The 15,830-nt window shown below is 36.9% G+C and overlaps 2 protein-coding genes across 2 annotated transcripts; both read left to right on the top strand.

Annotated features, from left to right (window-relative positions):
* The first annotated feature begins 908 nt into the window (after positions 1-908).
* LOC119778096 (zymogen granule membrane protein 16-like) lies at positions 909-4,681 on the top strand. Its single transcript, XM_038277193.1, has 4 exons — positions 909-955; positions 1,047-1,099; positions 1,833-1,953; positions 4,003-4,681. The coding sequence occupies exons 2-4, from the start codon at positions 1,048-1,050 to the stop codon at positions 4,319-4,321; spliced, it is 492 nt and encodes a 163-aa protein (XP_038133121.1). The 5' UTR covers positions 909-955; position 1,047; the 3' UTR covers positions 4,322-4,681.
* A 3,980-nt stretch (positions 4,682-8,661) lies between these two features.
* On the top strand, positions 8,662-11,732 carry LOC119778048 (zymogen granule membrane protein 16-like). The gene is made up of 5 exons (XM_038277087.1): positions 8,662-8,812; positions 8,912-8,932; positions 9,036-9,088; positions 9,168-9,288; positions 11,099-11,732. Exons 3-5 carry the CDS (start codon positions 9,037-9,039, stop codon positions 11,409-11,411), a joined length of 486 nt encoding a protein of 161 aa, XP_038133015.1. The 5' UTR covers positions 8,662-8,812; positions 8,912-8,932; position 9,036; the 3' UTR covers positions 11,412-11,732.
* The last annotated feature ends 4,098 nt before the right edge of the window (positions 11,733-15,830 follow it).

The raw sequence follows: 15,830 nt of genomic DNA, 5'->3' as shown, positions 1-15,830 counted from the left end.
AATTATACGGAGAAGAGAGATGATCCTTCAACTCCTTATAAACAAGCTAGTCATCTTGATTAAGAAATGTTCTCAGTGTACAGCAGCACTACAAAGATCCTCTCTATGACAGGAAGCTCTATTACAATAGAAAAACAAAAAACAAAGACCCTGACAAGATATGTCATTGGAAGCAACCTCAGTGGAGAGCGATAGTATGACTCCCTCTAGAGACTTCAGAATGGCCCGACCTTCCCAGATGAGCACCTTTTTGAAGTAGCTTGGGTTAGCTGCTTAATCCAGAGTTACCAAGCAACCAAACCAGCTGAACTGCAACAAATACTGTTTAGATCAATAAGGCGGACAGTCCCAGGCTGCCTACTCAGCTCTGCTAATAGATCCAAAGTTGTATTTGCTCAACATCTGTGGCACCAAAATAAAAAAGCAGTGAAAAATTCCAACTCTATAAACATTGGATGTCCTCTTTTAATCCTAGTGCTCTAAACAGACAGCCCTTAATAGTATTATTATACAATGCCATAGGAGTGACTGTCTCTGTAGGAGTACAATGCATACCTTCAACCCAAAAGACATGTAAGACAATACTTTTCCCATAATATTCATCAACAGGCGCAACCAGGAAATAGATCATTCATCTGCAATTAACCTAATAATTAGCCTAAGGGCAGTCACACTGGATTAAAAGCCGCTGCTAATGCTGACTGTGTGAGACAAGAAAGAAGAAGAGAGTCAGACACAAACGCTAACAGCTTGAACTTCTTTGACGGATTTTAATGCGACAGATAAAAGAAATTGTGAGTATCTCATTATTTCAGTTTTGCTGATCATCATGGTTGGTAAGGACTGGATATTTTGTTCAGGTAAATATCATTAGTGCTTCTAAAAAAGGATCAATAGTGCTAACTTGTACTACTATTTCCTCTTCAGGTTTACTTTACTACTCTTGCACAGACATGTAAGAACATTTTTTTTTCTTACTCTTTAAAATAAGTAAATGAAGTGCTGTTTAACAAAATAGTCTAAAAACTTTTGAACTCATTTCACAGAATGCTGTACATCGCTGTCTTTGCTCTACTGGGGGCCTGTGCCTTGGCTGATAGTAAGTGTGTAATTAGCACTGAACTGCACTATTTTGATGTGTTTTTGATGTGTTCCTTGGATAAATCTATAATATCTCTGTGATGCTAAGCAGTCTTACTGCAGCTTTTTTTTTTAACTAGAGTGTATTTTAAGTTAATCAGAGCAATGAACGACATGGAGTCATTACTTGAATGAATTAAGCTGACAAAAGGCATATTTATGTAGATAAACTTCACTTTAAGTTCATGCTTGATTCAACCATTAAAGAAGAGGTTTATTTTAATTACTGAATGAGAGTAAACAGAGGTCAACAGTCCAAAGAGATAGTAATATTTTCCATTAATGTCCTCTGGAAACGATAGGGATCAATTTTCTACCACAAGAGGATGTGTGGGAAGTTCACCTCAAATTGAACATCATTTTCAAATGCAAACAGACATAAACAATAAGTTGAGCGAATGTAGATACAATTTTGGTAATTTTATGAAATGTCTAAGCAAACAGAGAACTGAAGATAAAGGAAGATTTGGTTGGCATCAATTTAGATTAAATAGCAGCGAGTCAGAGTGAGCAGCACCTGTGATGGAGGGGAGTCACATTAACTCTATGGAAATTAAAACGAATGTGACTCAGCTGCAGCAAAAACTTAGGTTACACCTATGTCACCTGATTGACTTTATAATTTTTATAATCTTGGTTTTGTTTGTGATGTTTATAAATAAATCAATATTTTTTTCACCTTTTTTCTTCAGACTCCCATTACTCCTTTTCTGAGTCTGTAGGAACAGGAGGCGGCTCCTCATTCAGCGTCACAGGGGAGGGAAGAATCACAGCCATTAGAGTGTGGGAGCTCTACAACACCTACATCTACGGGTGAATGTTTTATATTTTAAATTAACCCGTAGAGAAATAGAAAATGATGGTTTCAACCAGGGACCATTAAGGTTCTGTGGCCTAGGGATGCAAATATACAACTGCAATACAAAAAGTACAGCAGAGACAAAATTTAAGTTGTCAAAAAAAAATTGAAGTGCATAAAACTTATCCAAAGGAAAACCGCTGCTGAGGAGAAATGCTGCAATCACAAAAAACAGAAAGTAGCAAAGTGCAAACATACTGCAAGCACATTTATGATGATAACACACTAAGGATATGAAAAGGAACAATCCCGCAAGTAACACAAATATCTGCAAGTTAAAAAGCTCTGCATCATGGAAGTCCTTTAGACCACCAGGGGGAGACGATCAATAACCTGTATGAGACCAGACCAAAAACATTTCAAAGAATTAATGTCTAATGAGAAGACCCTTAGCTGAAAGCAAACAAAATGCTCCAAAGGACAAGTTTTCCTTTGAATATTTTTTTTTCTCCACTCTAGCTGTGATATTCCACCTTTTTCATAATTTTATTTATGAACTCTTGTCTTAATTAATCTCTGTACTTTAAATTTAAACAAGACGATGAACAAAAGGCATCAATTGAGAAAAGAAATACTTGTCTGGTTTCATCAACAATTTAACATAGATTCAGACTTTCCTCTCCTCAGACACCTCTTCCATATCTGCTGGTGCTGGTGTTCCCAAGCCAGCTGAGAGACATAATCCCTCCATCATCTCCTGGTTCTCCTCTCAATGTGGAGGAGAAGCGGCTCTACTCTGAGCCTCTCCTGAATGGCCAAGCTCCTCACCTCCAAAGGAGATACTGTAGGGTGTGGAGCTTGCAGAGCTGATTTTAGTCTCTTGTATGTGTAATCTAATTTTTTCAGTCATGATCCGGATTTTATGACCATAGGTGAGGGTAGGAACATAGACCGACTTATGAATCAAAAGCTTTGCCTTTTTGCTCAGCTCTCTCTTTGCCACAACAGACCAGTGGAGCAGCCACATCATTGCAGCACTGGTCTGTCTATTGATCTCCCTCTCCATCCTTCCCTGACTCGTGGACGGCCCAAAGATACTTGAACTCCCTCACTTGAGGAGAACTCTCCTCCAACTTAAAGTGGGCGAGCCACCTCTTTCTGGTCGAGAACCCTGGCCTCTGATTTAGACCTGATTTTCATCCCGCCTATTTCACACTTTTGCCCCAGTTCCTGCTGCAGGTCTTGGCAGGAGGAACAGATCTGCAAAATCAGGGATGAGATCCACTGTTGGAGGCCCCCCATATGGTACAAAGAGGGACCGGTCGAATGCCTTCCCACAAGTCCACAAAGCACATGTAACTCCCATTAACACTCTAGCACCCCTCACAGGGTGTAGAGTTGGTCCACAGCCGGGACGAAAAACCACACAGCTCCTTCTGAAGCTGAGGTTGAACAGTCAGCTAGACTCTCCTCTCCAGCACCCTGGCATTGGCCTTCCTGGGGAGGCTGAGAATTGTGATCCCCTATATTTGGAACATACCATCCAGTCCCCCTTCTTATGCATGAGAACCACCAGCCCGGTCTACCAATCCAGGGACAATGTCCCCAACCTCCACATGATGTTTAAGAGGTGAGCCAGTCCAACAATTTCTAGAGCTCTGAGTTACTCAGGGCGGATCTTATTCGTCCCGAAGCTTTGGCACCGGGGATTACTTTGGCCACCTAGGTGGCTTCAGACTGGATGTCGAGAGAATCCAGAGTAATTTGTGTTTTATATATCATTTTACTTTTGCTCAAAGGACTTTAAGCAAAAGAGTCTAGTGTCTGTATCAATGGTGTCGGTAATACTGGGTTTTTCTATGCGGGGTCTGTCGTATATGTATATTTCCTTTCAGTTTTCTAAATTGAAAGACATCAGTGTGGATCAAAAAGTTGTGGTTTCTAACGGATTATATGTTAAAAACCTTTACTTATGTGAAAAAAAAAAACGAACAAACTGGTGATTGTCTTTAAACAGGAGCTATTATTTTTGCTTGAAAATTCACTGTTTCTGTTTCCTTCAGCTTTCAGTTCCGCTACGACATTACCGGTTGGACACCGGTTGTTGGCTACATATCTGGTGAACCCCTCGAGTTGGAGCTTTCAGACGATGAAAGAATCATCCAGATCTCTGGAAAGTACGCTCACCACATTCAGTCGCTGATCTTTGTCACCAGTAAAGGCCGCTCCCTGCACGTCGGACAGCCCTCAGGCCACTCCTTCAACATTTATCCTTCCCACCCAGACGCCGAGCTGCGCTTCCTTAGCGGCTGGGTCAACGGGGCTCCCTCTTCCCTCCAGGCCCATTGGGCTGTCCTTGACTCTGACATAACTGATGATTAATGAGCAATGATGAAGAAAGAGGAAATAAACAGGTTCTCAATCCAAAAAGGGATATTTCTTCTGTTTTGATAAAGAATAATTTAAGAATCATAGACATTATTGTCATTCTTTGATTGAAGTTTGTACTAAAATCCAGTAAAATAACATTACCTTCTTATCTCTTCACAAATGGTTAGTTAATTCTTTGTCTGTCAACATTTTAATCCAGCAAAGATAACAAAGATTCAGTAAAAAGATATGTGGAAATCAAATTGTACAAGAAATATTCCTCTGTACTTCCTTTTTTCTCAAATAAATGATGCTGTGGAGGGTAAGGGAATAATTCCATCTATAAAAATTACTTATTGTTTAGTAAAGTTAGCAGTTTGTTTCTTTTTTTTGAATGTTACAAATCATGATTTGATTTAACCAAAACAGAATAAAATGTTAAATAAACTTTTAACATTTAATATTTGGGCCTCTTTTTCCATTTTTTTAAAGAGTTTACATGTATTTATTTTATATGAACACTTAAATGAAGAAAATAACTTGTTTTGTGATATCTTTTTGAATAGTTTGTCAGGTTCAATTATAGTATATTGCTAAAAACCGTACCTCTGGTAAAATAGAGTGCAGCAAGAAACATTAGCTTAGCCTAGCTGAAAGAGTCTCACTATCTATTATTGTTCTGATTTACACCCAATATAAAGAAACTGTGGATTATTGACATGAAGCCATGGCTTCCATCCCCCTCAGCAATTCAACAGGCTGATCATCTCCATCTCACTCTGCACTGATGCAGTCATTTATGCAATGATAGAGCATATCTTAAACAGTATACTATTCAGTATGTTAAATTTATGAGAAACTGAGATTCAGTTTTTTATTAGCTACAATCCACGTCTTTAAAATGCAATGAAATCAATTTTACAATCAATCACTGTCTTTTTCTTTGTGTTTTTCACAAACCACTCACTCAAAGTAATTTTTTTAAGTGATATTCAGTGACGTTTGAGAGAACAGCCTCTTTACTTTAATCACATTCACTTATTTTTGTTCGCTGCCTTTGTGCATTATCCTACTATTATTTTTGTAAAAGTCTTCCTGTAGAGGTTCCTGTAAGTCCAAAGATGCTGATTATGCAAGGGAGTAAAATGTGGCATGGCCAGTTAGACTAAAAAGAATTTTTTTTCTCCACGGTGTTGGATCCAAATCTGCGACTAAGAGGGAGAAGGAAGCTTTGTTGAGAAAAATAACTTAACCTTAAAAGGGAGTCAACATAAATAGAGTGAAACTGAATGTTAAAAAGTGTTGAGGGCAAAATGGCGACTGGACCAAAAAAAAAAAAAAAATTATAGATACAGAGAGAGGGCTGATAGGTAAATAAAGAGCAGATAGAAAACTAACTTTAAAAATCAGTTTATTGTAGAAAATACTGGAGCTGTCTGCTTTTGAAAATAGTCTTTGGGTTTTTTAATTTCCCCCTAAAGCATCAATAAAATTAATATATTATCTCTGGTCAATCGCTGCTGATTGAATGTTTCAGCCTGTTAAAAGGGACTTTTTTCTTTTCACTGTCAACACATGCTTACTCGGTATAAAGAACCTCTGCAAAGTGAATCACTCAAAGCAATCACTGTCAGTACATTGTAATCCTTAGAGGGACTGCTGTAAAATGGATGATTAATTGCTATTAGCTGTGTTTCCTTAGAAAGAAAACGTTTTAAACCATTTTATGAAATAATTTCTCAAAATTATTACTTGAGTGTAAGTAATTAGCTTTAGGTCTGCGCATGATTGAACAGAATAGTTGTACTGTTCGTTTTTCATGTTCTCAGATGTCATTTGTTATATATTGGCATCATATGTATAAACTAAATTCTTTGCTGTTGTACAAATAATCCACTGACAATATATTTGCTCAACAACATAATGTGTGCTGCTTGATGATTGCAAAGCCACTTTTTTTCACCAAGCAATATAACGCAGCTGAGCTTATTACAAATATATCTTTAAAAGCCGAAAATATGTTTTAGACAACAGCTGCTGTTGATGATATGTCTGTGTGTGGTGGCTAATGGAAAACTGACTGCAGCAGCAGGAATTGCTTTGCCTAACGATCCCCTTAAGGCTGCCGTCAACCTCACTGATTCATGTCTTTCTAGAATAAATTTACATTTCTCCTTCCTTTGTTATTGTTCAGTACAGCATCCTGTTACAACCAACTTCTTTAGATATTAGATTTCTTTCCCTCCTTGTGATTCTTGAAAGTCAGCAATCAACCCATTTTAGTCTTAAATATCCCATCCTTTTTAAGTTACATATATCTTTATATTTTCTATGAACACATAAGTTTCACTATTTGAATTTTTTTCCTAAAACAAACTCTATATAATATTGTTATATATTGAGTCCTGAAGTATTTGTTTCATGCATAAATCTACAGCTACTTCATTTATATGGTAGACATTGATTGCTCACCATTGGCAGCAATCTGCAATGTCATTTTAATACAAAACCTTTTGGTCACGTAAACATAGCTACTTTCCTCCAACATTATTTGATTAAATAAAATCTCAGGTGTGAGATTTGTGTTGACCATCATGTAAATCAATCCTGTGACCTGTAGATTACTCAAGCTGTCTCCTATGTGACCTCATATTTTGGCGCGTTGAAAATGACGTTGATGGCTTTTAAATCTGGACGTATAGAAGGAGGATAAGCTACTGTGTTGTGTGGTATTAATTTATACTGACACATTTTGTTCCTTTGACTCCTTCAGGTTTAAATTTTGTGTCGTTAAACTTAGTGGACAGCAGATGGGTTTAGAGAATACACTTCAATGCTGCAAGTGCACAACCCATGTGAACCAACAGCTCATTCTGTGTGTTACGACCTGGCTCGACTGGTCGCAACAAAAACTGGGGGGACACGGAAACAGGCAGTGCTTTAAGCCTGTAAAAGGCATTTATTTAGCAGAATCAAAGAATAAACTATGTGTTGGCATCAGACGGCAGCTCGGATGGGGCGATCACGCCTGGTCCCTCCACACCAGGAAGTCTGGACCCCAACCTGGTCTGGACTGGAAGGCTGTCTGCGGCGTGCTTGCTTCAACCAGGAGACGCGCCTCTCAAGCAGGGAACACCAACACTCCTAAATGGAACAGCGCTCCAACCAGGTGGCTGCATAATGGAAGCGCCTTCCACTTAGAGGACCTTAATTGATAGTGTTAGTTTAGGCAGTTTACACATCACCCGACAGCACAGTAGGGCCGTCACACTGTGCAACAAGAGAACCTAATTATTTCAGGAAAATTTATCTCTCATTAAATTAATTTAAATGAGTTCCTGAATATCTTTTTGAACATAAAGTCACAGCTGTTTTTGTTCATTTATACTTTGAGATCCCATTTTAAATTTTAAGATACCTGCTCTGGTAAGCACAATTAAATGGATTCATAAGTGAAGTTTCATTAAACATGTCGAATCAACAATATATGATTAGACAGATCAAACAGAGACAAGTTATTTTTGTATTCAGTAAATATATCTAAACAATATTACAAGGCAAGGCAAGGCAAATTTATTTATATAGCACAATTCAGTACAAAGACAATGCAAAGTGCTTTACATGATTAAAATATAGGAAAATAAAACAGAAACAGAGCAAGTAGAAGAAAAAATAAATAATAATTAAAAAATGCAGAAACAAGAAAGAACATTAAAAGCAGTTGGACTAAAGAAAAAAAATGAACTAATGATGTTTTAGTACACAGTATCACATGACATGAAAAGATAGTGTTAAATTAACTAAAGATGCTTAAATAGATCCAACAGCTGCTTCTTTAGTGAGCATCAATGTGATCCCAGGTCAGAAAGAAGCTGCATTTATATCAGAGTTTCGCTCTTTAAACCTTGCTCACAGCATTTATACCTATTTTGCAAGGTTATAACTTTCAAGCAGTTGAACTTCCAATACACCAACACTTTTAAGTCTCACCTGTTATAATTTCAGGCTCGCTGGTGTCCTCTCCTGGTGGATGAACTCTAAGCTGTTTTTTTTTTGTTTTTTGTTAACTGGTGCTTAACTTGTTACTTGTTCTGAGCCAGAAACAATTGACAACAGTATATGTAGCTAATTGTAGAATGTATATCCTATTAGAGCACTTTAAGAAGTAAACTTGTTACTGTTCCTTCAAACTTTTAAAGGGAAATTTCATACATTACGGGATGTGAGGCGACATACCTTCATACCTTCCTCTCATCAGATTGGCAGTAAGCCAGCTCTGACACTGGACAAACACTCTGCATATACCTGCCTGTGTCAACCAATGAGAGCCAGTAAATTACCATAGAAAAAAAAAGATGCAGATAGTGCTGAGATAAGTAGTATAAAGGCGCAGGAACCTGTTGAACATGTGAGATGAGGACACTACTGACTGAGGAAAGAGCTGCTCATAGAGGGGGCCGATTTAAAGCCATACCTTTTGTGTGGGACAATTTTTAAGCATTTGTAAGTATGTTCATTTGCACTTATTGTTTATGGAGAGGTTTTTTATGAACCAAATGTGATCATTTTAAGATATTAAAGTGTGGTATCTGTTTCTTTCAGTTTCTTCCATCTACCAGACAGGTTAGAATAATTCCCCATTAATGTTTTTAGTTCATGCAATAATATATTAGGCGTACATAAAGTAAAGGAATAAGTTTGAGCTTATTGTTTAATTGCTTCACAGAATGCATTACATCGCCATATTTGCACTGCTGGTTGCTTGTGTTTTTGCAGAGGGTAAGAGTTCACTTTACATGTTTTATAGAGCTCTTCTGAAATATACAGCTATTTATTTATAAATCTCCTGTGTTTTCAGAGTCCCATTACTCGTTTTCACCATCTGTTGGATCAGGAAGTGGCACCTCATACAGTATAACTGGTGAGGGAAGAATCACAGCTATCAGAGTCTGGGAGCTCTATGGCAACCACATCTACGGGTAATTTTTTATTTTATTTACATTACAACGCCTGCTAAACTACCAATTCAAAGGCATCTGGAGCTACAAAATAAAGTTTCCATCAAATAAAAGCATAACTGAAAGTTTTTTTTGCGAACTAGAATTACAAAAGTTTATTTTTTTACTCATATTTATCTAATTAGTTTGATGGAAATTTCCCAAAATAACATATATTTCTTAATAAATATATACTAGAATGCTAAATTTAGCATTTGTTTTTAAATTTACTTATGAAAACATTAGTCGGGTCTTAATAATATTTAGCCTAAGACATTAAGAGCAACCATGTCCAAAGAGCAACTAGTGTGCTAGATCCCTGCCATATTAGTATATTAAAACTTTTCCTATATACTTTAATAATTTCTGTATGTAAAATCTTTAGACATTAACAAACAGAACTCTCTTCTCCTGGATGAGCAAGTCGGAGCAGTGGATAGTTGCTTTTATCATAGCGTTTTCAGGAATCCCCACATCAATCATACATTACATGCAACAACAGCTAAGAGGAAAACTTCCTTTTTCCATTTCTTGTACTTTATGAGATGCCAAAGAGGCCATTCCCTTTTATAAAAAAAAAAAGTTTATATTTTGTTTTAAAAAACAGAATAAAGAAACTGCTATATGTCAGTTTTGCAGTTATATTTGAGGTTTTCATGTTATGAAAGAAGTAAATATTTGAAATAGTTTGTAAATATAGATACGGCTTAAATTTTTATTATACTTGAAAACAATTAAAAATACATAGCCTTGCTTCTTATGATTATAAGATTAAAGAAGCCCGATGTATCAAAAATTATTGAAACATTTTAGAAAAACAGGTGATGATACAAAAGCTGTTTTATTTTTGTTAAACACATTAGGTGTGAAGTATCTGATCACTATTTAAATTTTAATTTGATCTATTTCTGTTTTAGAATGTTATAAAAGCTTTTTTTTATTCATATTAACTTCCTGTGATTATGATTTTCACTTTGAATTTAAGCTTAATTTGATAAAATGTTGGCATACATCTGAGATATGTTTCTTTGAACTTATCTTAGACTTAGAAAAACACAGATTCATCATGTTTTTCTTTCAAATGAAGGGTTTCATATTTGAAACATTATTCAGTTTTTATCTTTATCCTTTTAAAACATTTTTGAAGTGAAAGTATAATATATTTCCCAATATTATGGTTGAGGAAAGTTCTAACTTTGATGAAAAACATGAAGTGCTGCAAAACAAAGAGTAAATCTTAATAAGTATTTTTTTTTTTCTTGAATTGAGGAGGTAAGTGAAATACTTTGCTGATGGAACAAGACAATTTACACTTAAGATAAAAAAATAATTGCATTTTCTTAATTCAAGTGCATTTTATCTAATTATTTTTGTTTTAAGAGTAAAGATCCTCATGCCATTGGCAAATCATCTTATTTTCCCACGTTAAAGGTGAATACACTTAATTTTAAGACATTTTTACTTATTTCTAGATCATTTCTGCAGTTCAGCTGGTGTGCATGCTATGTGCTGCACCTTCTGAAGCTTAATACAAGATACAATTAGGAGTAATTTCTATGTTTTCAAAGGTGAACATACTTTATTAGCAGACATACATATTCTAATTGTTTTCACTTTTATATCACATTTAAGACATCATCCTTTAATTTCATGAAGAATCAGTAGCATTAGCATTATTGGCCTGTGACACTTTGTATGCATTATACACACTTTGCAAACCTTTATTATTTTTCAGTGAGTAAAAGTAAATCAGTCTTTTAAAAGATGTTTGTATTCTTCTCTTTTACCTCAGGATCCAGGTACGCTACGGATCCATTTGGTCCGAGGTTGCTGGCTACACATACAGCAATCCCATAGAGTTTGAGTTATTCAATGATGAAAGAATCATCCAGATTTCCGGAAAATATGCTCACTACATTCAGTCAATGATCATTGTCACCAACAAGGGTCGCTCACTGTTCGTGGGCCAGCCCTCAGGCCATTCCTTTAACATGTATGCCACCCACCCGGACGCTGAGCTGCGCTTCCTCAGTGGCAGATATCATGGAGGCCTCAGCGCCTTCCAGGCCCACTGGGCTGTACTGGACGACACCGAGGATTGGTGATTTAAATAATGCACTGTGCTCTCTCCTTTAATCCCTTTACTAAATCAGAATGTGATTCTATTGGTTTTTGTCTCTTTTTAAGCATTTATAAGAGCGCTAACTAAGTAGGTGTGGAATAATTTGCTAATTTAAACCGATTTCTATTCTTGCTGTTTTATCTAAAGTTTAATTATGTAGCACTTATTTTAAGACAGTCACTGTCTTTGTGCACTTTTGATTAAAAGACAGTTGTCAGCGAGATAAAAATCAGGTAACTGTTTTTGTTATTATGTAGAAATTTAAATTGTTATACAGATAAATAAAGATATGTGACATCATTAATTTTGTGTTTTTATATTCTTTATTTTGAGAAAGCTAGAAAATGTACATTTTTAACTAGACAATGCTTTTTTTCTTGATTTCAAGAAAAGAATGGTCAATATGTATTCTGAAAAAGTCTTATTTTGTACATGTGGATAGTGTACCAGATACCCTTTTTTTGGCTGGTGTTAGACTTTGCCAACTTTAGTTGTGTTAAAGGAATATTACACCCAAAACATGATTAGCCTTCATTTTCTACTCACCCCCATGCTGAACAACACTCTATTCCTTGTGTTAACAGCCTTTAGGCTGGTAAAGATTCTTAGTCATCCAAGTCATAGTAATTCCAAAAAAGTCTAAAAACAATCCACTGGACTTTTTTCCCCCCAATTTTGAAGACATTTCGCTTCCCATCCGGGAAGCTTTTGCAATTCAAAATGTCAGAAATAGCACTGAGTTAAAGGCTTTTTACAGTAGCCCAACAAAGCCAGTGTCCAGTGGATTTTTCTTTTTTTTTTCTTACTTTTTTGGATAAACAGCCTTTAGTTCTGTGCCAGGATTCACCAGCAGGGGGCTTCAAAGAGTGCTGTAATTCAAATAAAAAATTATCCTTGTTTATCTATTGAAGATTCATTTAAAATTTTTAAAATAGGTTCTGTTAAATTAATGAATATAGCATTTATTCACTTGTGCATCAATTATAGACAGTCAAAATATATTTTCCTTTTTCAGTCATTAACCCTCAGACAAACCTTTTCAGGGAAGATTGAGCCCTTTTTTCTTAATGTGTATAATTTTATCTGAATCTCGAGGTATTTTACAGGCCAGTGTGTTCCAATTAATGTTCACAAAATACATAATAAATTAATAAAATGCAACAAGACATACAGAAATATTCTAACTCCTACTGTCCCGTTTGTTGTAACACGATGCAATCAAGAATGGTAGAGTACTACTTACTAAAAGCCCAGTGGATGGCAATTTTAATCTGACTTTAATCCCTTCTCCTAAGTGAATATACTGTATGGTGACAATTAGAGACTGAAATAAATTGAATTTAAATTCTACCAATTGCAATCAATGTAGAATAAATATAAAAATATATGGTTTGTCAACACATAGCTTGTCAAATTCCAGTTTGCCTTCTTATCATTTATTTTCAACAATGGCTTCCTCTTTAGATGTCTCCCATCAAGTCCAGTTGGGCATACTGACAAAAGCAATGCTGCAATACATCAACACCCTCTGGCTATCAACAGCAGGCAAGGCAGGATAAATGCCTTAACAGAGCAGGGGATCAAACTTTAAACCCACTGATAATAGGTTAAAGAAATGTACGTCTCAGAAAACACAAATATTACATTAGATCTTTGAAGATTTTGTTACAAAACAGAAAAATCTGGGTTGTACAAAGAAAGTTTATTTCCAGATTTATCCACCTTTGGATGCTCTTAGGCTGCAGGAAGTCTAATGGAGAAAAGGGAATGTAGAGAATGAACACCATGAGTGGGAATCACTGCTTAAATATAACCCCAGAACAGTAATACTTCCTCATTGTCACACGGGTTATCTTTTTATCTCGACCTGAAATGCCCTTTGTCCTTCTCTGGCTCACACGACTGCAGACGGTGACAAAGAGCTCGTGAAAAAAAACAGATTTGTTTTAACACTTGGTTTTGTTTACTTGACTCTCAGCAGGAATACCTGCACTGCCTGTCTTTCCTTATAATAGTCTGAGCTGTGCTTCCCCTTGCATTCACTTGAGCCGTGTGCTGTTGTTGGCTCATATTCAAAAACAAAAAATATTTTATCAAGAAAAGAATTTCCCCATTTTTTTCTTCCTTTTGCTATATTAAGTCTCTAAGGACACACCTTTTGGGGAAAGGTGCACAGGGACTACATGTCATACTAAAGCCTTTTGGTATGCAACCATTCAAACAGGTGGGTTGCTCAACCTGTTGTACTGTATCTCTCCCTCACACTATAGGTATGCTCTACTGATAGAGAATGCTGATAAGTACTGCCGAGTGTACACCATGCTGAATTTCCGGCTTTTTATTTTAAATGTTGGTTGATTTATCAAATTGTGTTTGCATGAAACAAAATACTTAAAATGCTCTAAGATAAAAATCTGTGAAATGATATGAAAGAATCTGTGAAAATAACCTCAAAATTTTCCAATACTACAAATAAAGGTTTTCGGTCTGGCAAGACTGTTAAATAGTCCAGAGAAACTGAAAACATCTGAGAAAGACAAAAAAGTACAATTTATGCTACTTTTTTAACTGCTGTGTTTGTGAAAACACAAAGAATGAAATAAAATAATAGGAATTTTCATGTGAACAGTTTGTGCACGTGGTGACCTCTGTGCGTCATGTGATTTAACGACTTGTAATTGTGAGAAAAGATTTATGAGTAACATTTGATTTCAGTGAAGCTTCATTAGCAGCCATGCTGCAGGATCTACCTCATAAAAGTAACACTAGCCCTGTCATGCAGGCGGGCTGTTTGTGAGGAGTGTGCAAACAAGAACAATAAAAACATATAATGAATATTTACTATGTTCTGCACCAAATGCTGTGAAGCCACTGTTCTATAAAATGTGGACTCATCTGCCAAGCAATTCTTTGCCTCATTCCTTATGAAATGATCTCTGAACACTGTATTCTTCACAAAGACTCATATTGTCCCATATATATGTCACAATGTTCTTAATTAGGGAAATGTATCCATATGTTTTAGAGAATAAACATTTTGCCTCAACAACATCAATTTATCTATACAGCTCATTTACTGTAATCCATCCATTCATCTTCTTCTGCTTATTCGGGGTCAGGTCGCGGGGGTACAGCTTCAGTGTTGAGATCCAGACGTCCCTCTCCCAAGCCACTTGGGCCAGCTCCTCTGGGGGAGTCCCAAGCGCTCCCAGGCCAGCCGAGAGACATAGTCCCTCCATCGTGTCCTGGGTCTCCCCCTGGGCGTCCTCTCGGTGGGACTTGCCTGGAACACCTCTCCAGTGAGACGTCCAGGAGGCATGATAAACAGATGCCCAAGCCACCTCAACTGGCTCCTCTCGATGTGAAGGAGCAGCGGCTCTACTGTGAGTCCTCCCCCGATGACTGAGCTCCTCACCCTATCTCTAAGGGCCCAGACACACTATGGAGAAAACTCATTTCAGCCGCTTCTCAATCTTTCGGTCATGACCCAAAGCTCATGACCATAGATGAGGGTAGGAACGTAGATGGACCGGTAAATTGAGAGCTTTGCTTTTTGGCTCAGCTCTCTCTTCACCACAACAGACCGGTACAGGGCACGCTTCACAGCAGATGCCGCACCAATCTGCCTATCGATCTCGTGCTCCATCATCCCCTAATCCGTGTGATGGGTGGCAGTCGATGGTGGAGATATTGGCCTTCTGATCCTCAGTTAAAAAAACTGGCTCTGGGGACATGGAACGTCATTTACTGTTAATCTTTTAGAAATATTTTTTTCTTTCCATGGCCTTTTAAAGGGTGAGGAGCTCAGTCATCCAAGTAGGAATTAGAGTAGAGCCGCTGCTCCCCCTCATATACTGCTGTATATCAAATAAATGTTTATTCAAGCTCAATACCCTTTAAAAAAATAAACAAAACCATACTTTTTGTAATGCCTCACACTATTTCACTCTCAGTCAAGTTGTTTAGGATATATAGGACTCATGCTTAGGTATTTTTCATTCTTACCTGAACATAGTCATTCTTTTATGATGCACCTTTCACAACTGAAAGCACTCTCTGACATGTTCATTTTAATCTACTTCAACAACTTGCTTAGTTGCTTCTCCCACTCATGTCTGTATTTTGCAAGCACTTTTTCTGAGGAAACTGCTCTAACTAACCACAGATGGCACAAAGGAGTATTGCTTATATGTATATATATATAATATAAGATCACAGTACAAGATCAATAGAGGCCGGGGTCTACCACACCAGGCAGGACCCCCGGAGCAGACTGTGCAAAGATGCCTCTGAAACAATACAGCACATAACAGCAGGGTGTAAAATGCTGGCAGGAAGTGCATACATGGAACGCCACAACCAGGTAGCTGTCATAGTGTACAGGAACATCTGCCATGAATAT

The sequence above is a fragment of the Cyprinodon tularosa genome, unplaced genomic scaffold (assembly GCF_016077235.1).
Source record: "Cyprinodon tularosa strain WSP-4 unplaced genomic scaffold, ASM1607723v1 ctg13, whole genome shotgun sequence".
In the NCBI taxonomy this organism is placed as follows: Eukaryota; Metazoa; Chordata; class Actinopteri; order Cyprinodontiformes; family Cyprinodontidae; genus Cyprinodon; species Cyprinodon tularosa.
This window is presented reverse-complemented; position numbering and strand designations above follow the sequence as displayed.

What these genes read in the sequence shown, in the direction of transcription:
- LOC119778096 (XM_038277193.1), top strand. Translation starts at nt 1,048, where the DNA reads ATGCTGTACATCGCTGTCTTTGCTCTACTGGGGGCCTGTGCCTTGGCT. An exon ending in GGCCTGTGCCTTGGCTGATA is followed by an intron (nt 1,100 to 1,832) that starts GTAAGTGTGTAA and finishes TTTTTTCTTCAG; the next exon opens with ACTCCCATTACTCCTTTTCT. An exon ending in TACAACACCTACATCTACGG is followed by an intron (nt 1,954 to 4,002) that starts GTGAATGTTTTA and finishes TGTTTCCTTCAG; the next exon opens with CTTTCAGTTCCGCTACGACA.
- LOC119778048 (XM_038277087.1), top strand. Translation starts at nt 9,037, where the DNA reads ATGCATTACATCGCCATATTTGCACTGCTGGTTGCTTGTGTTTTTGCA. An exon ending in TGCTTGTGTTTTTGCAGAGG is followed by an intron (nt 9,089 to 9,167) that starts GTAAGAGTTCAC and finishes CTGTGTTTTCAG; the next exon opens with AGTCCCATTACTCGTTTTCA. An exon ending in TATGGCAACCACATCTACGG is followed by an intron (nt 9,289 to 11,098) that starts GTAATTTTTTAT and finishes CTTTTACCTCAG; the next exon opens with GATCCAGGTACGCTACGGAT.